At 44.7% G+C, this 25,125-nt stretch overlaps 1 protein-coding gene across 5 annotated transcripts in view; it reads right to left on the reverse strand.

Annotated features, from left to right (window-relative positions):
* The window catches only part of PCBD2 (pterin-4 alpha-carbinolamine dehydratase 2), a 58,610-nt gene extending 34,128 nt beyond the window's left edge, over nucleotides 1–24,482 (reverse strand). For 3 of the 5 annotated variants that reach the window (XM_044227235.1, XM_044227241.1, XM_044227226.1), the window contains exons 1-2: nucleotides 24,312–24,482; nucleotides 21,038–21,169 (exon numbers count right to left, since the gene is read on the reverse strand). In XM_044227235.1, the coding sequence (XP_044083170.1) occupies nucleotides 21,038–21,169; nucleotides 24,312–24,395 (216 nt within the window). In that variant the 5' untranslated portion in view covers nucleotides 24,396–24,482. Of the gene's footprint in view, nucleotides 1–21,037; nucleotides 21,170–23,643; nucleotides 24,143–24,311 lie in introns of those variants that run through there. The other 2 variants (XM_044227219.1, XM_044227249.1) reach the window with 2 other exon arrangements.
* Nucleotides 24,483–25,125: the final 643 nt, after the last annotated feature.

Here is a 25,125-nt window from a genome sequence, read left to right on the forward strand (position 1 = left end):
CTCTGTAACTTGTAAATTATTGTGATTTACAGTGAATCATTATTGTATCCATAAATGCTGGAAAGTTGGTGAACAACATGATATAATGACACCCCAAAACAATTTTAGAACTGCAGGTGCACAAATCATAACATGTGGGAGATGACTCAAAGGATAATGGGGAATAAAACAGTTTAGGAAGGGTCACATGGAGGAGGGAAAGGGGCGAGGGCACACACCCCAATTTTCTAAGATGTCTGTAAAACCACACTACTCATTTATAGGCAGATGCAGTGGGGCAGGCAGGCATAGGCCACAGAGTCAACAGCCACATTCAAACAAGCAAAGGCAAAATGCTCCGTAATTTACAACAACCCAATCACATCGCTCATTCTTTTGAGGTTAAATGCTACTGACATAAGTTCCACCTGAATCCAATCAATGTGGAGACGTTGAGAAGATTCACACGAAAGGACTAAATTTGTCACAAATGGGTTGGTTTCCGATCTTAATGTAGCCAAGTTGCTTTACTCTGACCTCCATTGAACAAATCAACTTAATGGGCACTAGGAGTGCTATAAAACTTAACAATGGAGTGATTTTTAACTTTTAAAATATAGTTATGAAGCAAAATGTTGGATAGCTTCTACAATACTGGAAATCAAATTAAATCTAGATGTTTTTTAACAGTCTTGACAGATATAATCCTAGTTACCATGTAAATTTATGGTAAGCTGCTGTGATATTAGCCACAGGTGCTACTTTTAATATATGAGCCGCATCTGGCTGGGAATAGAATTTCTCAGAGGACTGAAAATGACCTCACTATCAGACAATGGAAGGGAAAAAAACAAGACCACTGTGGCATATAAAACGCTGAAGATGTGGTCCACAACTAAATATTTCACATAAAATTCATTTTAACTCTGCAGTTATAGGTTAAAGGATATTATGCTTTCAATATGTAAGAGGCGTAGATATATTTCAGCCAAATAGCCAAAGATTAAGAACGTAAGACAGTTATGAATGCCCTGGCTACACACAGAATGCTGGTTTTCCAACCTTTGATCAATGTCAGAAAAATGATGCAAGAAGACTTGAAAAGAAAATTCTTTCATGGTTCCCCAGAACGCGACGTGATTAGACACCACCGAGCATACCAAACCAAGATGTGACAATTACTGATCTCCATGCAGCAGCAGCTCTCCAGTGCCTGGGCAACATCACTGGCTGGGTTCTTAAACTTATGTGGATTCATTCATCATGCCCAAGAAAACGTTCTCATCAGGTGAAGTTTTTGAAAAATCACTTCAAGTAATTACCATTCTGAGTTTAAAACCCACCAATATCACCCACAAATACAGAGAGAGAAGACAAGTTTCTCTTACCTCTCCAACTCAAAAGTTAAAAGACAAGTATGTAGAAAACACGGGATTGTTTCCTTTTCAGAAACCCTTCCTGAGCCATTTGAAAGCCACCATTTGCCAGAGAACTGGCAAGTGTGGAAATGTGATAGAGGGTTTACAAAGATTTAATTTCCTATGAAATAACTCTTCCTGAATTAAACAAGCCTTCTTTATCTGGAAAAAGAATTCTCTAAAAGAGAAAAATTTCTTTGAAAATATTCCCTACATCATTGCACTAAGCTGTGAGAATGGTAGCTACAAAGCCCTATAACATAACATTTTCCTTCTGACCTTCTCAAGTAACTTGAAAGGGCTTGATTTTTTAGCTTCAAGAGATCAGTTCAATCTAGGTGATGATTTTTCTTTTCTTTTCTTTTCTTTTCTTTCTTTTTTTTTTAAACAAGTAACTGGATCCAAACCTGATCTGCGAGGGCATCAAGACCCTGAGTATCTTTAACAAGAAGAACCCAGTATGACTCCCTGATGCTTCTGTGACCAGCTGGAAGCAAGAATATGGATCATTTAGAAAAGGTAGCTCACAAAGCCTCATCTGTGAGATGGTTAGTCACTGCAGAAAGGGACTGGTTGAACTAAATATGGCCTTTCTGTGCAATGGAATACTATATAAATATCCCACCATTAAAAGTCATGAAGTAAAATATTTTACTGACAGAGAAAAATGTTCCCTATACACGAAGGGAAAAAAGCAAGTGAGCAAACTACATCTACGACATGACCCCAAATATATATGCATACATACCTATGTACATAGTCATAAAATACAGATTCACGTATACTGCTTTTTAAGCAGGCAAAAGGATTACAAGTACATCTTGCTTCTTTGTACTTTTTTTGCTTTCCAAATTATAAAACACAGTATACCATCAGGAAAAAAAAAAAAAAGTTGTATTTTATTAACAAGCTAAACATACCACACGAGTGTAACTGGTAGCCATCGTTCCCAGAAGAGCGAGAGGGGCCTGGCTGATGCCTGTGGGGTACACAAGCCATGCATACATGTTAAACCCTTCAAGTGAAACCTTGCAGTTTTAAGTAAACAGCAAGATGGAAGAAACTTGTCCTCAATAGCAGAATCTCACTTTAAGACACTGAGAAGTACAACAGCCCTCTCTTCTACACATCTGTATCCACAGCTATGATCAGGGGCTCAGAAAGCTGGTGTCTCTCAGTGCAAGACAAGCTTACCCTCTCTACACAGAGTTCCAATTTGCCAAGTAAAGTTTGCTAATTAGCTGCTCTCTGCAGACCTTATATCTGGAAGTGACTTCCCTCTCCAGGTACAAGCTGACTTTCATCTGGAGTCAACTTAGGGCCAATAACTGAATGATCAAGTATTATAAATGAATGCTATCAGGGCAAGGCATGGGGAGCCATATAGCAATTTACAGGTCAAAAGTCAAACAGTACCTGGCTTCTCTTTTCTTCAAAATATAGCCTCCTATAGGCCCTCCAAAATAGATGTTTTATCCTAAACAAAGAAACAGATTCAACTTTGAACTCAACAGCAGAGTTGTTCATTCAGAGGTCTAAGACGTTCGGAAACAAAAAGGCAATCCACATCCTGAATTATTCCACAAACCTTCAAAATCCAGATCTGTGTTAGACAAGAGCTTTGGCCTTAGGGCAGGAAGCCCGGCCTGGGAGGGAAACCCACTGCCTCCTTCCTCTGTTAAGTCTGAGCAGGGTCCTTAACTTCCCTCTTTCCACCATGACCAAACTGGGTTACAACACCTAACCCTGTAAGAATGCTGGGAAGCTTCAGTGAAATAGAAAGAAAGAAAGAAGAAAGGAAGGAAGGAAGAAAGAAAGAAAGAGAAAAAGGAAGAAAAGAAGGAAGGAAAAAAGGAAGAAGAGGAAGGAAGCAAGCAAGCTACATCATCTTCCAGGTCCCTAACAGAGACCCACTATCACCTACTAGATGCTCAAACACTCCTTAGTTCATAAACATTTCTGTGACTCTCCAAACTCACAAAGACAACTGGTGTGACTACATTTCAGGTAAATAACACAACACTGAGTGTTACCTATATACACTGGCACCTGGGTGGCTCCATCAGTTAAGCGTCTGACTTCCGCTCAGGTCATGATCTCAGGATTCTCGAATTAAGCCCCGAATCATAAACCCCCGAGTCCCAGGCTCCCTGCTCAGTGGGGAGTCTGCTTCTTTCTCTTCCTCTGCCCCTCCCCCTGCACGTGCTCTCTCACTCCCTCTCTCTCTCAAGTAAATAAAATCTGTTTTAAAAAAAAAAAAGTTATCTGTATATAGAACGACCCTAAAGCAACCTTTTTCATTTAATTAAAATTTCTAAAAGTAATTCCTGAAAAATGTACCCAATGAATTTATAAATTTTTCTACCTAAAACACCAGGAAGCTACTATTTTTTTAAAAAGTCAACCAACAGTAGTAGACCAATGAACACGGAAAATTTAAAAAAAAAAAAAAAAAAGGATCTAGGATTAAAAGAATTGTCCTGAAACAAAAATGAATGCCTAATCAATATTAGTCAACAGGCCTAGGACAGTCTCCCAGCAAGACACTTTGTGGAAGCTTGCAAGACTCTTCCATGAGCTCTCAGCACACCGAAATTCACAAAAGACAAAAGTTGTGGGTGGCTGAAGCTGTGGAGCCCAAATTCCAAGTGCTAACCTCAATCCCTCATTATTCAAGGCAATTTACCACAGATGCCCGTCTGCAGGCATGCCCGTCTATAAGGGCCCCACTTCCTTCTCTGATACTTCCAAACCGCAAGCTGCACAAAGACACAATCAATTCTGTTCTGGGAAGCGCCAGCAGGCCATTACAGAGGATCCCATCATACTCAACTACTTAGCCACCAACACCACCAGTCACCATTAGGAACCATCTGTGTCCAAGAGTAAGGAAAAGAGGGAGGGGACAAGTCCCTGGTGAGAAAGGATTTTAGGTATATAAATAACCTGTAGGAGACAAAGAGATGAAAAACACAACTCCCTGGGGCCAAGGGCACTGGCTAGGATCACCTATGGTGAACCCAATCAAGGGACCTTGTGCATTCAAGATACATGTAAGTCTATATCAAATACATCTATATCAAATACATCTATATCAAAGCAAACAAGCAAAACACGTACGTAACACTGGGCTGGGTACTGTGAGAAATATACACCAGCACAACCTGAGTCTCTGCCCTCAAGGTGCTTGATTCTTAGGTGGGGAGAGACAAAGGTGAGTAGCTACATCTCCCGGCTGCAAGATCTAATCGGAACTTAGTCACATTCTAATTCTCCCACCAGTTCATTGTTAATGTGGGCAAACTACTTCACCCCTAAGCCTTGGTTGCCTCAACCCTTCGAGCTCTAATGTTCATCGATTCAACCTCAAAACAAGGCTGAAAGAATACCACAAACAACACAACCCAGAATGGAAGAACCAACAATACTAATGTCTGTGGATACGAAGGTCTGTATAAGGCACCTGAGCTCCGAGTCCTGCCAGGGCTGGCCTGTACCACAGCATCATCCAGCCACCCTCACCACAGATGTCATTGATGACATCCATGCTACTTAATACAGTGGTCATCCTTTGGTACTACTTGGACTCTCAGCACAACTGATTCCTCCTCCCTTTTAAAACACCATCATTAGGATTCTGTGATAGAGTAGGGGCCTGACTGTCTTCCTGTTTCACTAGTAAGTCTTCTTCAGTCTTCTGCCAGCTCCTGCTCTTCCTTCCAACCCCTAAACAGACTGCATCATGATCTTTCTTCTCTCCTCACATTACACTTTCTGCCTGAGTGGTCTCTTCCATTACCTTGGCTTTTTTACACACATACCTAAGACTTCCCAGCTACCCACAACCCAGACCTCCACTCTAAGTCCCTAACTCAGACATAAAACTATCTTCTTTTAAGTTGAAGTTGGGTATCTCCCAGCAACTCACACTTAACAATGTTCCAACCAGAAGACTTCATCTCAGGACCCCCACCATATTCCCCTCCCATACTTCCCCAGCTTAATGAATGCCACTTCTGACCCCCCAGATCCTCTAAAAGTCTTTTTTTTTTTTTTAAGATTTTATTTATTTGTTTGACAGACAGAGATCACAAGTAGGCAGAGAGGCAGGCAGAGAGGAAGGGAAGCAGGCTCCCTGCTGAGCAGAGAGCCCAATGCGGGGCTCAATCCCAGGACCCTGGGATCTTGACATGAGCTGAAGGCAGAGGCTTAACCCACTGAGCCACCCAGGTGCCGCGTCTAGAAGTCATTTTTAACACTCCGTTCTCTTCTTCCTCCTCACCTATCACCACTCCTCCCTAGTCAGAGAATCTCAGGTGCTCCCTTTATAAAAGGTATGTGTGGCACCACTAGTCCCTGATCATGTGAGCTCTGAAATACAGCTTCAACCCTCTAGCTCTCTGCTTGTCCTCTGTCACTACCACAGTCCACAGCCCCCTGCTGGGTCCACCCTAATGACAGGTCTCACCTGGATGACTGCACAAGCTCCTTACTATTCTCCCTATATGGCCTTTGCCCCCTCCCTCTTCCACTCCATCCTCTAAGAAAAGGCATCAGTCCTTCACTCTCCCTCCTCTACTTTCAGGATATCATCCTTCCCTTTCCACCCCTCTGAGAGTCTCATGACAACCTTTCTGCTTCCCATAGTACCTCACACTTGACTCCCTAGTCATCTTCCCACCATCTTTGCTTGCCACTGTCATAGTGCCTGTGGATGTCCTCACAGATGCTTTCAAGTATGTCAACAATGCCAAAAGGAGAGGCAAACACCACTTTCTTCTTAGACTGTGCTCCAAAGTCATTGTCGGGTTTCTGACTGTGAAGATGAAGCATAGTTATGTTGGTGAATTAGAGGTCATGGATAACCACGTCAATCAGGAAATGGTCAACCTCAGGGGCAGGTCAAATCAGTGAGGAGTGATCAGCCCTAGATCTGATGTACAACTCAAAGATCTAGAAAAACAGCTAAATAGGGGCTCCTGAGGGGCTAGTCAATTAAGCCTCTAACTCTTGATCTCAGCTCAGGTCTGGTTCTCAGGGTCCTGAGTTCAAGCCCAGTGCTGGGATCCATGCTGGCTGTGGAGCCTACAAAGAGAGGAAGGAAGAAAAAAAGGCTAAATAACCTGCCTTCATCCTTTTGATTTCATTGTACTGACAACCTCAGCTGGCATCATGGACCACTGAGAATCAAGAAGTAAACATAGGAGGGAAAATCCCAGGATTCTTTTCCCAGGAATGTAATACATCTGTGCATATAAAATGCCTCAAGGGACCAAGTAGTAGGGGGGAGAAAATGCATCAGCTTCTCAGTTCCTTAGAGAGAACTTTCGTGAATTAGGTCTTAACCATTATTCTTTCTCATAACAGTCTTTTCTATTGGAGGTGCAGCATCCATTCTGGCAAATGGTTGGCAAGTGATTGGGAACTGCCTGAGGTCAAGTTCCAAGTCCACTGGACTAGCTGTGGGGCTTTGGGCAAGTCACTTAATCTAAACCTCAGTTTCCAATCTGTAAAATGAGGAAAACCGTCTCTAGTTCACAGGGTTTTGTGAAGATTAAGTGAATAAACACATATAATATCCTTACAAAACAGTGCCTGGCCCAAGGTTTAGGTGTTCATTAAGCATTAGCTACTAGGATTTTCCTTCATGGCACTTATCATAACTTGCAATTATACAGTCATTGCTTTATTTATGTTCTCCCTCCTCTCCAATTTCTAGTGAGCTCCATGAAAATGGAGACAATATCTGCTTTGCTCATCACTGCACCCCCGGGGTCTAGCACAGTGCCTAGACTAAGTAATAGCTTATTAGTGCTGGGTGTATGTCAGGAAAAACTTTCTGGAAGTGGGTGAGATGCAGACATACGAAAAAAAAGATAGGTGGGATGGAATAAAGAAGGTGAAGAACAGCTTAAATAAAGGTAGGAAAGAAATGAACCAAGATGCTCGAGGTCTTGGCTCCAGCTCCAGCGTTGCCACTGTTTCCTGCTCCCTCTATCTGAACCTGTCTCCCCACTTCTTCAGTGAGGATGACTAAGTGACCTCTTAGTTCTAATCTCTAACAGACTAAAGAGGCCTCTGGCAGAGAAATTATGAGAGGTAGGGTTAAGGGCCAGCCTGTGGGCAGCTCTGAAAACCTCTGAACAGGGGAGCCTGGGTGGCACAGTCAGTTAAGCATCTGACTCTTGGCTTCAGCTCAGGTCATGATCTCAGGGTTCTGAGATCAAGCCCTGAGTTGGGCTCTGCGCTCAGCAGAAAGTCTGTTTGGGATTCTCTCCCTCTGCCCATAGCCACCCACCCCCCATGCACACCCTCACATGCTCTCTCTCTCTCTCTCTCAAATAACTAAATCTTAAAAAAAGAAAAGAAAACCTCTGAGAAGATGGTGTTTTGGGGCCCCTGGGTGGCTCAGTCATTAAGAGGCTGCCTTCAGCTCAGGTCATGATCCCAGAGTCTTGGGATCAAGCCCCACATCAGAGCCCCCTGCTCTGCGGCGGGGCCTGCTTCTCCCTCTCCCACTCCCCCTGCTTATCTTCCCTCTCTCACTGTGTCTCTCTCTGTCAAGTAAATAAATAAAATCTTAAAAAAAGAAGAAGAACATGATGATGATGATGATGTCTTGTAAGATAAAATAGGAAGGAAATGGGATTTTCTGAGTAGAGACCAACTTCGTCACACCAAAGCAACATGGACACCAACACACGAAGGGAGGTAAAAGGCTGTAAGTAAGCTTACACAGGAACTCAAGGGGGAGACAAGGTGAACCCAGACTAGAGCACAATCTTGGGGAAAGACACTGAGTTCTCAGTAACTGATAACCAAGATAGTTCTTCACTTTTCGGTCAAGGTGCTCAAGAAAATGGTGGCACTGCTGAGAGTAACAAGCAAGTTGGAGGAAAGAAAGGTAAGTTTGTTTTCAGATACTCTAAACCTGAAACACTAAACTCAGGAGAGAGAGCACCACAAGGACCCACCTTTCTAATCTTCAGTCCATCTCACTGAACCACACTTAGGGCTCTCATTTCCCCAACAGGTTACAAATAAATAAGACGTGCCCCGCCCCCGTCCTTGACCTACATACTTCCTTAGCCCCTTCACTCAAAAAAACCTATCAGACTTTTTCTTTTTTCCCGTACCTATTGACCACCTTTCTCCAATTCCCTCTTTCTCCACCCTCCATCTCTGGTAACCACAAGCCTTGATCACTTTTTATGTAAGTCCTTTTGTTTTCAGATTCCACATATAAGTGAGATCATACAGTATCTATCTTTCTCTGACTTATTTCACTTAGCATAACGTCCTCAAGTGGTAGGGTTTCCTCATTTTTTTAACGACTGAATAATATTCCATTGTAATATATACCACATCTTTTTTTTAATGTTTATTTTAATTTCAGTATAGTTAACATATGGTGCTATATTGGTTTCAGATTTACAATATAGTGATTCAATAACTCTAGGGTACGGGTGCCTGGGTGGCTCAGTGGGTTAAGTTACCTACTCTTGGTTTCAGCTCATGTCATGATCTGAAGGTCGTGAGACAGAGTCCTTCGATGGGCTCCACACTGGGCAGGGAGTCTACTCAAGGGTCTCTTCCTCTCCCTTTGCCCCTCCCCCTGCTCCAGTGCCCACTCTCTACCCCCCCCTAAAATAAATAAATAAATAAACAAGACAGTTTTTAAAAATTCTATGTATCAGTGCTCATCACAGTAAGTGTACTCTTATTCCCTTCACCTATTCCCCTCACTCCCCCACTTGCCTTCCCTCTGGTAACCATCTGTTTTTTCTCTCAAGTTAAGAGTCTGTTTTTTGGTTTGTTTTCTTTTTTTCCTTTGTTCATTTGTTTTGTTTTGTAAATTCCATATATAAGTGAAATCATATGGTATTTGTCTTTCTCTGACCGACTTACTTCACTTGGTGTTATATTCCCTAATGCCATCCATGTTGTTCCAAATGGCAAGATTATGGCTGAATAAGATTTCATTGTGTGTGTGTGTGTATGTATATATATATACATACACATTTATAAACAAACAATTTATAACAGGTATGTACTACATCTTCTTTATCTGTTCATCTATCAGTGGAACTTAGGCTGCTTTCATAACTTTGCTATTTTAAATAATACTGCAATAAACATAAGGATGCAGATATCCTTTCAAATTAGTGTTTTTATTCTTTGGGTAAATACCCAGTAATGCAATTACTTGATTGTAGGGTAGTTCTATTTTTAATTTTTTGAGGAAACTCCATACTGTTTCCAGAGTGGCAGCACCACTCTGCATTCCCACTAACAGTGCAAGTTTCTCCACATCCTCACCACCTGTAGTTTCTTGTGTTGTTGATTTTAGCCATTCTGAAAGGTGGGAGGTGAGATCTCATTGTAGTTTTGATTCGTATTTCCCTAACAATGAGTGATCCCGAGCATCTTTTCATGTGTCTGTTAGCCATCTGGATGTTTTCTTTGAAGAAATGTATGTTCATGTCTTCTGCCCATTTTTAATTGGATTATTTGGTTTTGGGTGTTGAATTTTATAAGGTCTTTATGTATTTTGGAAACTAATCCTTTGTAGGGTATGTCATTTGCAAGTATCTTCTCCCATTCAGTAGGCTTTCAGTTTTGTTAACAGTTTCCTCCACTGTGCAGAAGCTTTTTATTTTCATGTTGTTCCAATAGTTTATTTTTGCTTTTATATGCCTTCCCTCAGGAGACACATCAAGAAAAGTGTTGCTTTGGCTAATGTCAGAGAAATTACTGCCTGTGCTCTTCTAGGATTTTAACTGTTTGGGGTCTCACATTTAAGTCTTTAATCCATTTTGAGTTAATTTTTGTATACGGTGGAAGGAAGTGGTCCAGTATCATTCTTTCGAATTTAGCTGTCCAGTTTTCCCAGCACCATTTGTTGACGAGTCTTTCTCCCATTGTATATTCTTGCCTCTTCTGCCAAAGATTAATTGACCAGGGGTGCCTGCGTGGCTGAGTGGGTTAAAGCCTCTGCCTTCGGCTCAGGTCATGATCCCAGGGTTCTGGGATGGAGCCTCGCCATCGGGCTCTCTGCTCAGCAGGGAGTCTGCTTCCCCCACCCCCTGCCTGCCTCTCTGCCTACTTGTGATCTCTGTCAAATAAATAAATAAAATTTTTTTAAAAAATTAATTGACCATATAATCACAGGTTCATTTCTGGACTTTCTATCCTATTCCACTTCTATTTTTGTGCCAGTGCCCTACTATTTTGATTACTACAGCTTGGTAGTATAACTTGAAATCTGGACTTGTGATACCTCCAGGCTTTTCTTTTTCCAGACTATTTTAACTATTTAGGGTCTTCTGTGGTTCCATACAGAGTTGAGGATTAAAATTTGTTCTAGTTCTTTGAAAAATGCTGCCGTTGTTCTTGTTTTTTAAGTAAGCTCTACAAACAATGTGGGGCTTAAACTCACAACCCTGACATCAAGAGTCACATTCTCTATCAACTGAGCCAGCCAGTTGCCCCTAATGCTGTTGGTCTTTTGATAGGGATTGAATTAAATGTACAGATTGCTTTGGGTAGTACGGACATTTTAATAATACTTGTTCTCTCAACCTATGAGCATGGAATATCATTCCATATGTTGGTGTCATCTTCGGTTTCTTTCATCAGTGTTTTATAGTCTATAGACTACGGTCTTTTCCTCCTTGGCTAAGTTTATTCCTAGATATTTTATTATTTTGGGTGTAAATGCACATGGGATTGCTTTCTCAATCTTTCTGTTGCTTCATTATAGTGTACAAAAATGCAACAGATTTCTGTATATACACTGATTTTGTATCCTGCAACCTTACTGAATACATTTATCAGTTCTAGTAGTTCTTTGGTGGAATCTTTAGGGTTTCCCACATATAATATAGACCACAACTTCTGTACCCATTCACTCGTCAATGGACACTTAGGTTGCTTCCATGTCTTAGTTGTTGTAAATAATGGTGCTTGAACAAGTGCCTATACCTCTTTGAGTTACTTTTGGATCATTTCCTTTGGATACAGTCCCACAATATATGTTATTGGAACATATGGTAGTTTTATTTTAATTTTTTGAGGATCCTCCATTATGTTTTCTAATCTGGCAATACCAACCTGTCAGACCTTTAAGGACCAACTCAAAACTTCCCTTCTCTAGGCAGCCATGCTAGAGTAAACCTTCCGTTTATTAGTATTTCACATTTTAGTGCCTCATCAGTATGAAAATTTAAAAAATCAACTATCTAGTATAATTCATATGTGCTACCTCCCCAATAAAACTGGAAGGTCCTGGAGCACCTGGCTGGCTCAATCAGGAAAGCATGTGACTCTTGATCTTGAGGTTATGAATTCGATCCCCATACTGAGTGTAGAGATTACTTTAAAATAAAATCTGGGGGGCGCCTGGGTGGCTCAGTGGGTTAAAGCCTCTGCCTTCGGCTCAGGTCATGATCCCAGTGTCCTGGGATCGAGACCCACGTCGGGCTCTCTGCTCCGCAGGGAGCCTGCTTCCTCCTCTATCTCTGCCTGCCTCTCTGCCTTCTTGTGATCTCTGTCTGTCAAATAAATAAATAAAATCTTTAAAAATAAATAAATAAAATAAAATAAAATCTGGGACGCCTGGGTGGCACAGTCAGCTGAGCCTGTCTGACTCTTGGCTTCAGCTAAGGTTGTGATCTCAGTGTCATGAGACTGAGCCCCACATCAGGGTCTGCGCTGAGTGCAGTCTGCTTAAGACCCTCCCTTTCCCTCTGCCCCTCCCCTCTGTGCTCTCTAAAATAAATAAGTAAATCTTTCAAAAATTAATAAAATCAAATCTCAAAAAAAACCCAAAAACCTAGAAGGTCTTCGGTGCAGAAATGGAATCGTACTTTACTTACATTTTTTTTTTAAAGATTTTATTTATTTATTTGACAGAGAGAGATCACAAGTAGGCAGAGAGGCAGGCAGAGAGAGAGAGAGGAGGAAGCAGGCTCCCCGCCAAGCAGAGAGCCCGATGCGGGACTCGATCCCAGGACCCTGAGATCATGACCTGAGCCGAAGGCAGCGGCTTAACCCACTGAGCCACCCAGGCGCCCCTGTACCTTACTTACATTATCCTCCTTCCACGCTCAGAGTAGAGCTAGACCCTCAGGGGTGACCAGCTCAAAGACGACGCTACATTCCCTGATCCCACCAGAGGTAGGCTCTGTGGCTCTCAGTGGGAAGACCACATAGCTCCCTGCCCAGCCCTAACTGGATCTTCTCCAGGTGCCTGGCATGCGTCCACAGCCAGGGCTGCAATGGTGAGGACAGGGCACTGGAAATCAGATGAATGATAACAGTAGAAGGCCACAATCCTGCCTTGCCGGCTGAGGGCATAGGAGCAAACAGATTCATTAGCGGCGATGGCTGTTTTGATAAGATTGATTTTAACAATACAATTCAATGACCTGATTGCTCAACAGTGATACCTGGGTTACTCTTGAACAAGTACAGCTTTGTTTGTTTTAGCTGGTGAATAGTGCCTTTCTCAGGGAAGTGTTGTCAAACCCTTTTAAGGTAGAAAGTAATCCAACAGGTAGTCCTTGGAAAAAAGGTATCTCCTAGAAAAAAAAAAAATAAAGGTAAAAACAAAACAGCTTTCTGTGTCACTGTGGTATCAAAACATGTTGCTGTAGGAATCAGAGATGTGAGTGTGACACCCACTGTGACATGATCCAGAGTGACCGCAAGCAATCTCACGGTCTCGGTCTGGTTCAGGGTCCTTCTGGGAAATTCAGTGAACTAGTTAAAATGGCCCATTCCAGCCTGGATCGGAAGGGCAATACAACAGTAAACTATCTGCAAAATGGGGGAGACGACGTGCTGTTCTGTTTACAGTGATGTAGGGCAAAGAGTAGAACACAAAGACCTCCAAGCCATGGAAGAAGCTCCTCTCCCACCTGTCCACAGTTGGGGGCTGACTCCCTCCTGGGAGCAGAGGGTACCTGGTCACCCCCCCGGCCACAGAAACAGTAGTGCACCATTCTACTTGCTGCTAGGTAGAGATGACCAGCTGCTGAGGCTGCTCCTTCACATACCCAAGATCCATACTTTGAAAGAGTGAATATAAGTTTCTACATCACAGCCCTAATGTGCCCAAACTCTATAGACAAAACTCTTTGCAAACATGGACACTGTTTTCAATGGCTGTATTGAAGCAAAAGGCTGGTAAGCTCAAGAAAAACAGAACAGAAAAGAGCAAGACCAAAATACATTGAAGTTATTATTTGAGGTCTCCTTTAAATTATTTTCTGTAATTACTGAGCCGGCAGTCCATTGTTATTAATTCATATTCAACCTATTTAAGCAGTCCCAGCAATGCAGGCAGAAAACAAATGCCTCGGTAATTTGCTAACTTTTGAGTGTTATTTTCTTGTCAGTTAAATTTAAAGCAACCCATTTCTGACCACATTATACCAAGTTAATCTCATTTAAAGTGCTTCACAAACCCTAACGGCTACGCTAAGGTTTTGTACTAATGAAAGCAATTTACATAAATGAAATTTATGTCAATGCATTTCACGAAAAATTTTTTACTTTATAATAACTATAGTACTTATATGATAACATCTGTTGATATTCACAGTCTAAAGCTGGCAAAGATTTAAACCCACAACATTTTCCATGCATCATGTACATTATCTGTGAAAAGCAATAAAAAAAAGCAATGAATGCATTAATCATACCAATATCATCTGCAAAGCATAAATCTGAAATACCTTTCACGTCAGCTCAAACTGCTTTTTATTTTTTACACACCTGATTTTACGCCATCTGTAAAAGGGCAAGACAAAGACTGCTGAGGAAATTCTATTTCTTGGCTGTTTGACTTTCACAGAATACTTTGGCTACGTTCTGTAAACAGAAGATTTACTATACGACTAAGAAAACGCGAAGCAGTTGCAAGTCCACTTTTATGAAAGGCCGGGGTAGCAGCCCCAGTGTTTTCACGCCACACCGTGGCGCCATATTTACGTGTTGGACACCTGTTTTACATTTCCCCTTGTCTGTCCATTACATGTGTTTTCACAAATACACATAGGGCCTAAACCCATTTTATGAGATAAACAGCAGAAGCAAGATGCCCAATGACATTAGTCTCTAGTTTCGCTCCTCTGAAGTACACCAACACTGCTGTCCCAGCCACCGCCCGACACCACGAGCATCACCTGCCCACAACTCCCGGGAGCCCAGCATGAATACACCACACAGAAAATTTTTTTTTAAAGATTTTATTATTTATTTGAGAGGGAGAAAGAAAGAGCTAGAAAGCACAAGGAGGGAGAGCACCGGGGAGCAGGAAGCCCAACGATGCGGAGCCCGTTCCCAGGACCCTGGGATCATGACCTGAGCCGAAGGCAGACACCTAACCGACTGAGCCACCCAGGTGCCCCACCACGTAGGTATTTTTAATTAGCTCCTCCAACGTTAGGTAAAGTTTGCTCAGATGTGTTGCTCTCCATTCCAGTGACAACGAAGGATGCTTTCTGAGGTTTCAAGTCAACGGCAGCCACAGAGCCCATCAGTGGGGATGAGTGACGCCAAGGCCACCGTGTGCAATAAGCATACAGGTTTTCACCTGACCTGGTTCCCAGACACACAGACAGGAGCCTCTATGGTAACAGCAAAGGACACTCTCTAAGCTACATGATGAATCAGCCTTGGGAACACCCTCCTGGGAGTGTTCCCCTACCTTCAACAAGCAGGGTACGTTTCCACTTTGAAGAGCACTCAGATGTGACATTTCTATTATTGCATTACTGACTCAGAACTTTGCACCGAGTTTTGGCTTACAACAATGAACAATGAAACCTGAATTAATTCTTCCACAACGAGAACTGTTGAGAGCCGTGTCCCATTGAGGACTGTTAAGATTTTCATTAACAGTTGTCTTTCTTCTGGTATTGAGCTTTTGACTTCACTAAGTGTTTCAAAATGTTAACCATAAGCCTATTATCAAATTCCTCAATAAAACATTTTTATAAAGTAAGTGAGCAACAGTAACTTTCAACAGCTCTACAGCAGGAGCTCCAGGGCACAGGAAGGGAAAGATTTTACCAACCCCAAACTCACATATGGTGCTACTGCTGCTAGATGCACGAAATGGTGTTCCTTGGCACCCCACCCTCACGGCCCCGCCACTCAGGGGGCCCCTCCCCGCGCCCCACCCTCTCAGCAGCAACAGTTACAGCAACCACAACGTGAAGAACAAGCGGCCAAACAAATGAAGCTCGGGCCTTGCCTGCAAGCTATACCTGAGACCAGCTATGCAGTTGAAAAGGGCCATTTTTGTAGGTCAAAATGGGCTGAGGGTAAACCAGTTCCTATGAGCACTCTAAGAAAATCAAATGCCTCAAGGGCCAGTCCACTGGAGGCAGCCCTGGCCGGCACAGGAGCTCCTTTGGGAATGCAGGGAATCCCAGGTCCTTGTGGCAAGGCTGCGTCCCCTTCTCCTGAGTCAAAAAAGTGTTCTCCATTACCAACTGGAATCTCCTTGTGGCCTTCTCCTGGAATTCTTCACTCACCCAAGAGATACCAAATCAGGTACAGTGTCCCATGGCGGCTTCTGGCCTATTCCCGATACTCGCTCCTCTCCACCCTGAACAAGGGAGGCTCAGCATCCCTCAGGGAGAGACAGACAGGAACAGTCCCCAGGGGCTTGAGCTGCTGCACAGCCACTCAGAGCTCCTGCCCAGGAGGGCTCCACCTGCTGGCATCTGGGATAGCTGTTTCCTGGGTTCCAGAGCCTTCTTCCGTACCTACCTCCAAAGCTTCAAACCGCACCTGATTCGAAGCTTCCCACTTGACCCGACCCATAACACCTAATACAATTTACCTTTATAAGACATGTACCCCACGTTTCTAAGAAGACATCTTCTTCTTTCCATTCAGGCACCCTGCAGTTGCCAAACACCTAAGAATCAGTTTGTCTCTGAGAGACCTCTCCCTCCTTAACTCTACAAGAACAGAAGAAAAGCATCTAGCGCTCATAAACACCCTCACAAATGCCAAGCCCACCCTGTGTGAGTCCAAGCACTCCAAGCACAGACACCTGTGGCTCCAAGTCCAGGCAGCACTATGCTCTGATGGCTCAAGGAGCCTCGCCGTGCCCATCATGCTGCCCCTCGACCCTCCACACCTCCCCCAGGAAGACTCAGTAGCTCCTGGCCACACAACCTCTGCCCTGGCGGCCACCAACACTGTTAGAACCCCTTGGGAATTCTGCTCTTACAGCCTCTAAATATTTGCACCCATCTGAGCTATCAAATGAATGCGGACCATTTGGAACTAACCATATCCTAGAATAAAACCACTAAGAAAAAAAAAGTTCCACTGTATTTTTTGCTGGCTACTTATTGTTATAGTGAAACCTAGAACAACCCAAAGCTTTGAGAATTAGGTCTCTCACCCAGGGTCACTAATTTTTCTCCCTCCCCTCCTTCCTTCCTCCTTTCCTTCCTTTCTTAAAATTTTACTTGAGAGGTAGAGAGAAAAAAAAGAGAGAGAGAGAGCAGGCGCGGGAGGAGGGGGAGGGAGAAGCAGCCTCTACACGGAGCAGGGAGCCCACCTTGGGGCTCGATCCTAGGACCCTGGAATCATGACCTGAGCGGAAGGCAGACACTTAATCCACGGAACCACCCAAGCACCCATGAAAAATGTTTCTAAAAGGTATGGTTCATTGCCTATAGTGATAAGAGAAATGAATTCTAACGCAAATTTGTGACACCATTTCATTACACATACTACATTAGCAAGCCCTTTAAAAACAGTAACACCCAGCAAGTGCAACCTTCCTCCTGAAGAATTATTTTAAGTAAGAATTATTTTAAGTAAATGTCCATAACCTATTAAGATAAAAAAGAACAGAATTTTTAGCTGTATGTTCAGCTCAGACTTTTAAAAATATATACTGACATCCAGTGTGGGCTGAACTCCGCTAAGGGAAAGAGGTGACCAGTTCGGACAGCAGCTCCCTCCAGTTTCCAAAGCTGAGGCCAGGAGAGGTGCTGCCACTGCCAGGAACACAAGGGGCATGGGGCCTCCCCAACTCTTGCTAAGGGCAAGACCACACCAAGAGAGACCTGGCCTCATGGAACTGTGCCTACGCACATGGAAATGCCTCCTCACAACAGAAAATTCTAGGCTAACATTCTCACTATCCATTTTGCACACACACAGGATAATACCTAGAAGATAAATTTCTAGATTCGGACAATGGGTATGTGCATTTTAAAAGCAAATACACGGGACGCCTGGGTGGCTCAGTTGGTTAAGCAGCTGCCTTCGGCTCGGGTCATGATCCCAGCGTCCTGGGATCGAGTCCCACAACGGGCTCCTTGCTCGGCAGGGAGCCTGCTTCTGCCTCTGCCTGCCATTCTGTCTGCCTGTGCTCGCTCGCTCTCCCTCTCTCTCTCTGACAAATAAATAAAATCTTTAAAAAAAAAAAAAAAAAGAATTTAAAAGCAAATACACAGGGCGGGGGGTGCCTGGGTGGCTCAGTGGGTTAAAGCCTCTGCCTTTGGCTCAGGTCATGATCCCAGGGTCCTGGAATCGAGCCCCTCATCGGGCTCCCTGCTCAGCAGGGAACCTGCTTCCTCCTCTCTCTCTGCCTGCCTCTCTGTCTACTTGTGATCTCTGTCAGATAAATAAAATCATTTTTTAAAAAATAAAATAAAAATAAAAGCGGATACACACTCCCCAACTACCTTCTAAGAAGGTTATACCAATGGACTGCCCCACCTCTTGCCTCACCATCTCCCACATCACAGCCCCACCTCCCTCCTTACCAGCTAGATTACAAGTGCCAATGTTTTAATTCCTGCCTTTACTTACGCATTACTTCCCTTGCCCCTCAGTTCCTCCACTGGACTCAAAACCTTGGGATCATCCTTGACTCTCCCTCCATCCGCACCATATCCAATCTAACAGCAAGTCTTGTTTGTTCTTTCTTCAAAATATACGAGGAATTGGGACGCCTGGGTTAGTTGGTTAAGCAGCTGCCTTCGGCTCAGGTCATGATCCCAGTGTCCTGGGATCGAGTCCCACATCGGGCTCCTAGCTTGGCAGGAAGCCTGCTTCTCCCTCTGCCTCTGCCTGCTACTCTGTGCTCGCTCACGCTATCTCTCTCTTTCTCTCTCTCTGACAAATAAATAAATAAAATCTTAAATATATATATATATGTATATATATATGAGGAATCCTACGTTTCTCTTCATTGCCATTTACTCATTTGCTTCTTGTCTATCTTCTGCACTAGAACAGAACTACCTGAGCTTAGAATTGTGCCTGGCACAGTGAAGATGCTTCATACATATTTGGTGAGTGAATAAATACCATTTTTACAATAAAAGTCAAGCTGGTTTTTAAAACCATTACTGCATGAAAAGTACTATGTTGTGGATAAACTCTATCAGAGGAAAAAGACTAGAAAATAAACACTAGATGAAAGAAGTTGCAATGGGACATTTTCTTAATGTACAACATCCTATTTTAGCGTTTCCTATTATTGTTTTATAATAAAGACGAGGGATCTTTTCTGTCCTAAATAAAAGGTTAGTGAGCATCTATGAGGAAGAGAGGGTCATGACTGTAAGCATCGGCTGTGAAAAAGGGAAAGGTAACTCTGAGAGCTGGAGCTGGCCTGGCAGGCACACCAAGGCCCTGAGGTTACACACGAACAGCAGTCAAGGCCACTCCACGAGCAGGATGGATTCAAACAAAAACAAGACCAAGTACAAGGTTAAGTGAACACAGACAAAACATGAACCCTGTCCACACCACAAAACACCAAACGTGCCCCCTCTCCCAGCTAATGAGTGAGTGTTGCTTCTCTGCCCACTTCAGCTTTGGCCCCACTTTAGTCTACCCTCCCTACAGGTAAGATGGATTAAAATACTGAAGCACAGAACTGCCCATTTCCTGACAGTGTCCAAGCCAGACCAAACTATCTTCCCAACACCATCAGTTCCCTGATACGCTCAGTCTCCCTCTTGCTGCAACAAGCAATTCAGTCCCACCTGCTCCAGGAAGCCCAGGGGTGGTCCTGGTGATCTTGGGCGGGTGGGCAATGACAGGTGTCACGACATCAGCTGCAATTACCGGCCACTGGACATGCAGAAGCCCTAAGAGACCCAGCTGGAAAACTGACCCCAGGAGATGATCTCAGGGCTCGTTCTCTGAATACACTCCCTGATTTTCTTGTCATCTGCCTCTTTCTCCTAAAAGCTGAATGAAGAAAATTTAAAAAAAAATTTTTTTAAGTCAAATTAATAAAACGTCCCAATGAATAGTATTACAATTAATCAAGGATGCCCTGCACAGCTTCTCTTTCCTCCTATTTCTGAAAGTCGCCCCAAGCACAGGGTTAGCGGGGGCTGGATGACTGACTCTTGGGCAGAGCCTGAGGCAATGCTACTCAAATACTTTAAGCCACATGTTCAAGCCCAATAAATTAGCCCAGGCTTAAAGAAGTCAGGCTGTACACATGTAAGAATTTTAATAAGCCCGGAAAATGCTACCTAGAGCTTATGCACGAGCTTACTGTACCAATGGGATTCGCTGCCACCAGCCACAGAGTGCTAAGCCCCTGACAAGAGCTGTCGAGCACATGGGGCAGCAGGGACAGGGAGCCGGCTTGGTCTAGGTCTCCTCAGGAGCTGGAGACTGAAAGCAGAAGGCTGGCAGCCAGATGGATGGAGAGCAGAAGAGGGCATGCAGCTCAGTGGAGCCAACGGCATTTCCTAGGAAAACATGTCGAAGGTTTGTTTGGTGGAAACCTGGTCCTCACACACCCTTCCAGAAACTAGCAAACACTGTAATCAATGTCTGCATTTATCAAATGCCTGTTTGTATCCAGAACTGTGTTAGCTACAATAGAGAGTTATTGAAGCAAACATGGTCTCTGCCTTCTAGATGCTGACACCTAATATAAATAAAAACAGTAAATCTGTCCAGAGGATTACCAAACTCACTGAACAAACATGAAATAGTCAAAAGCACCGACCTTGTACAAATGCTGTGGGGTAAGAGCTGCAGGGTAAGTCATGGGAGATGACTCTCTAAACAGGGCGGGGCTCTAATGGAACAGTCACCTTGTTAAAGCTGAGTCTTCAAGGGGGAAGGTCAGCTTTTAAGAAAAGCTGCAAGGGCTGGGGTAAAACGAGCCAATCAGAGAAAAACGTGCAGCTTGGGGCTTGAATTAGAGAATGAAATACATGTACACAGAGAAAAAAAACTTGACAAGCATCCAAGAAAAGTAGGGGGAAATCAGTGGAGCAGGTGTATGTTTCTCTACTGCTGTTCCTCAAGCCCTCTTCTGACGCACACAAGAAACTCACACATCCTTTTAATGTTATTTAAACTTTGAAAGGAAACTAAATGTCCTAACCCATACCAAACCAGAGGGTTCAGAATCTGATTTTCCAGATGACAAAAACCTCTCCCTTCCCCTAGAGCTGGGACTCACCCAGCTGGATGGCAGCACCTGTCCCCAAGGACAGTGCAGCTGTCACTGACTTCCTAAGGATACACACGGGACCAGACCACCAGTAGTATTAAAGAGCTGCAGACTGAGAGGACACAGACAGACCAGGGTACTAGCAAGGATATGTCATATTTACCTGATTAAAATTTTTGAAGGAAAATTCCTTGTAGATGGCATCTCTCTCATGTAATTCTGACCATCCTGCTGCTTTCAGGTCAAGGATAACTTGGTTCCTCTCCTCTGCTGTCAAATGGTGAGCATCTGCTGCCTATAAAAGAACACACATAATACCTGAAATGTAGAGGTTCAGTCAAACTCAAATACATAGCCCTTTCCCTTATGAGAGATGCAGAAAAATACCTTAAGGGCAACAATCAGTGACCATTTTGGATTCCTCTGTTCTCAAAAAATAAACAACGAGGCTAGCTCCATACAAAATAAGCTGCCTCCATGCTAAGGTGTCTCACACTTACTGTTGCCTCACACTTAACAATTCTGTGTCTCTGGTTTATCACAGATACAACCATCAGCCGTTACCACTGGTCATCTTACCATGACTGTATTACTAATGGCCAGCATGCCCAGATGTGGGAAATACGGTAAGCATACCCATGCAAGGAGACCCTGCAAGTCCGCTGTCAGGTCCCAAATTAGAACTCAGGGCTCTATACTCCTGGTCCACTGCTCTTTGGACAGTCCCACACACCTTGGTGTTCTTCACTGCCTATTCACATGGCTCTTAACTCTCTGGGTGCACTATCCCCTTTCTGATGAAAACTAACCTCCAGGGGGGAAAACACAATCACACACTTAACACAGGATTTTGGATAATAACTTCTGGGGGTCCACAGATCCCCTGCACCACAGGCAAAAAGCCCTTGCCTTAGTACAGTGAGTTTTTCCAGGATACCAGTAAGACAAATTCCCCCAGTCTGGCCAGAGCACTGTCCACCTTGTTCCCACACTCACCCTGGTGATGAAACTCACAAACCCAGAGTCCTGTTGGCTAACATGCCCCCACTTCCCATGAAATTTGTTTTTTAATTGAAAGAACTCTATACATCATGGCCAGAGAAAGGAGAGGACACTCTAGCAGAAGTCAGAGGAGCTTAGCTCTCGCTCCAGCATAAATGCCAACCAATATCTCCGATCATACTTATTTGCAGGGCTACTGAAGGCTCAGGTAAGAAAGGGATTGTCACCCAGAAAGACAAAACATATTATAAAGGGCTCCTCATCAAACAGCAACTGGGGGCTTAGCTGCATCCCCTACCATGAAATTACAACTCATTCCCACTTCAGAAACCCTGAAATTGTTCATCACTGACATTAAAGTAAGTAAAACGGCAGAATAAGTAAAACTACTTTAAGACAATTTATTCTGGGACACCTGGCTGGCTCAGTCGGTTAAGCATCTGCATTCAGCTCGGGTCACGATCTCAGAGTCCTAGGATCAAGCCCCACACCAGTCTCCCTGCTCAGTGGGGAGCCTGATTCTCCCTCTGCCTCTCCCCCTTCTCCCATTGGTGCACGTTTGCTAATAAATAACTAATATCTTAAAAAAAAAAAAAAAAGGACAACTTATTCTAAGAAGAGGAAAAAAGGTTGCTAATGAACCAATTTTCTTGTCTCTCTTCCTTGCTAGGTCAACCACCCTTCTCCATAACTAATGTAAGAAAAAAAAAGAGGGGGGGAAAAAAACCCTCTTAATTAAATAAAAACATTTGAAGACCTGTTATCAAAAGCACTTAAACTATTAAGATCCAAAACATCCATTACTCTTACCGTGACCTGTTATAGGAAATAATCTAAATTTTATTAGTCACTTAAATATGTTAAGACAACTCAGGAAAGTATGGAAAAGAAATTAAATTATGTGTCCACTCTGAGTAGCTGCCAGGAAAACTCTTAACCATGCTGTGGGCAGTGCAGCAGTCACCTGGAGTGAGTGAAACACAGCCCCTGCGCTGTTTTCCTCCACATTCTCTGCCATGTACATCCCCAAAGAGGGCAACGGTACGGGCTCTGTGCTTACCACAGGTGTCTGCCCAAGAACAGGGACCGTGTCCAGGGTTGTGAAATGGAGCAACTTCATCTACGAAACACAAATGATCCCCTTGGAGACACACCTTCTGCAGAACCCTTTATGATGGGCTTTTTTTTTTCTTTTTTTTTCTGTGGGAGATGGGGATGGGGATAGGCAAACGTAGAGAGGATTTGGAGAGAACAAACTTCATCCAAGGCCTCACTTGGTTACTTTCAGCTATGGGGATGCTGAACAAACCACTTAGCTTCTCTCAATACCAGTATCTCGTGTCTATGGTGGGGGCATCACAACCTCTACCTGTCGACACTTTTTTAAGGTTTTATTTATTTATTTGAGAAAGAGAGAGACCACAAGCAGGGGAAGTGGCAGAGGGATAAGAGAACCAGACTCCCTGCTGAGCAGGGAGCCCAATATGGAACTCAATCCAAAAACCCTGGGATTATCACCTGAGCCAAAGGCAGACACTTAACCGACTGAGCCACCCAGGCGCCCCGAGATTTTTTTGAGAGAGTTAAATTTAAGGAGATCTTGAATGTGAAGGCACCCAGCATTAGACCCTGGCACGTGGCAGCCTCTCAAATCCTGTTTGTTCACTCCTCTGAACCCCATATTTTTACTTAATCATCAGCACCTTGGGTACAGGTGTACCCTGGGATACGCTTAGGTGACAGTAAGCACAGAACTCGTGCTCTCACCTTAGTGGCCACGAAACAGTATTCAGCTTCCTCCACCATCGAGCTATCTTCAATGTGTCCTATTAAAGACTTGCAAAGGGCAAAGGGGCTCCAGCCAGCCTCTTAAGATGAAACACGAAATTTGATACAACATTTCCCCACTAGGTGGTGCTGCGTGTTAAAGCTTCCCCTCAGTTAATGTATCCCAATATATTAATTTCTGATGCCAGAAAAAGGACGAAACTCCCCGCGGAAGAAGAAAGAAGTATAGATTTGCCTCCCCCAAATACGATAATTTGTTACTAACTCCTCCCAAACATCTCAGCAAAACAAGTGAGCTAACTCCGCGCTGAGCCAGCGGCTTTTCGGCGAGCGCGCCGCGCCTTTAGTCACTTCAAGTGACCCTCAGCGTCAGACAGCTTTGCAGCTACTTGTACTTTCTTTACACAAAACTCGTCCTTGGTTTTCTTCCGGCAGGCAGCTTCGCAGACAACGACAAACGATGATGCTGCGGAGCCCCTGTCTCCGGCCAGGCGTCTGGCAGGTGCCCGGCGTCCGAACGCGGCTCCCCGAGGTCCGACACCGGAAGCCGGGCCCACTGTGGGGCCGGCCCGGGTCCTTCCCCCACGGCCACCAGCCGGCGCCGCGGGGCCTCGCCCTCCTCCCGCACCGCGGGCCCCGGCACTCACCGTGGCAGAGAAGCTCCGGCCCCGACCCCGCAACGTCGCCAGCAGGAGCCGCGACGCCCCCCGCGCCGCTAGGGCCGCCGCCATGGCCGCCGGCCCAGGGCTGTCCGGCGTGCTGCCTGCCCGCAGCCCGCAGGCGTCCGCCCGGGAGCCGAGAGCAGTGCGGGTGGCCCCCGGCCGCGGGCCAATTGGTCCTGCAGGCGCCCGCGCGGCCCGCCCCGGAAGGTCCCGGGAGCTTCAGGGCCGCGGACCGTGCTGGCAGCAGGCGGGCGGGCGCCGCAGGCTCCCGCGCTCTCAGGTCCCGCTCCGCGCCGGCCGCTCTTCCGCCTGCGTGCTTAGGTTTAACCCCCGGTGGGCTCTTCGGTGTCCGGGCTCCGGCTCGCCGCTCTCTCGAGGACAGTCGGTGCTGGGTCCCTGCTAGGCGGTGGGGCCAAGAGCCCGAGTCGGTGGCGGCACTTTGCGGGCGGGCACGGGGGGAAATGGGCTCCGGTGGGTGGGTGGGAACCAGTCCCTTCCGCGCTCGCGGAGGGCAGAGAACCACAGTAGCTCGGGTCTGGGCATGTAAGGCAGGGAGCCGTGGGTGCTGCTGGGCCTGCCTAGCCGCTGAGGCCTCGGGCACGGTGCTTCATCGGTGCTGGCCCAGTCTGGAAACTCGGCTCTTCATGCTCGCTAAAGAGCAGCGCACAATGCGCGCTCCGGTGATGAACGTAGACAGTCACAGGATTCCGCCCCCAAAGAGGTGGATTCTTTTATGTATGTATTTTACTAGTATTTTATTCTTACTCTTTTTTTCCTTGCCCCTTTTTTTTTTTTGACA

Source organism: Neovison vison, chromosome 1 (genome assembly GCF_020171115.1).
Source record: "Neovison vison isolate M4711 chromosome 1, ASM_NN_V1, whole genome shotgun sequence".
NCBI classification, from domain to species: domain Eukaryota; kingdom Metazoa; phylum Chordata; class Mammalia; order Carnivora; family Mustelidae; genus Neogale; species Neogale vison.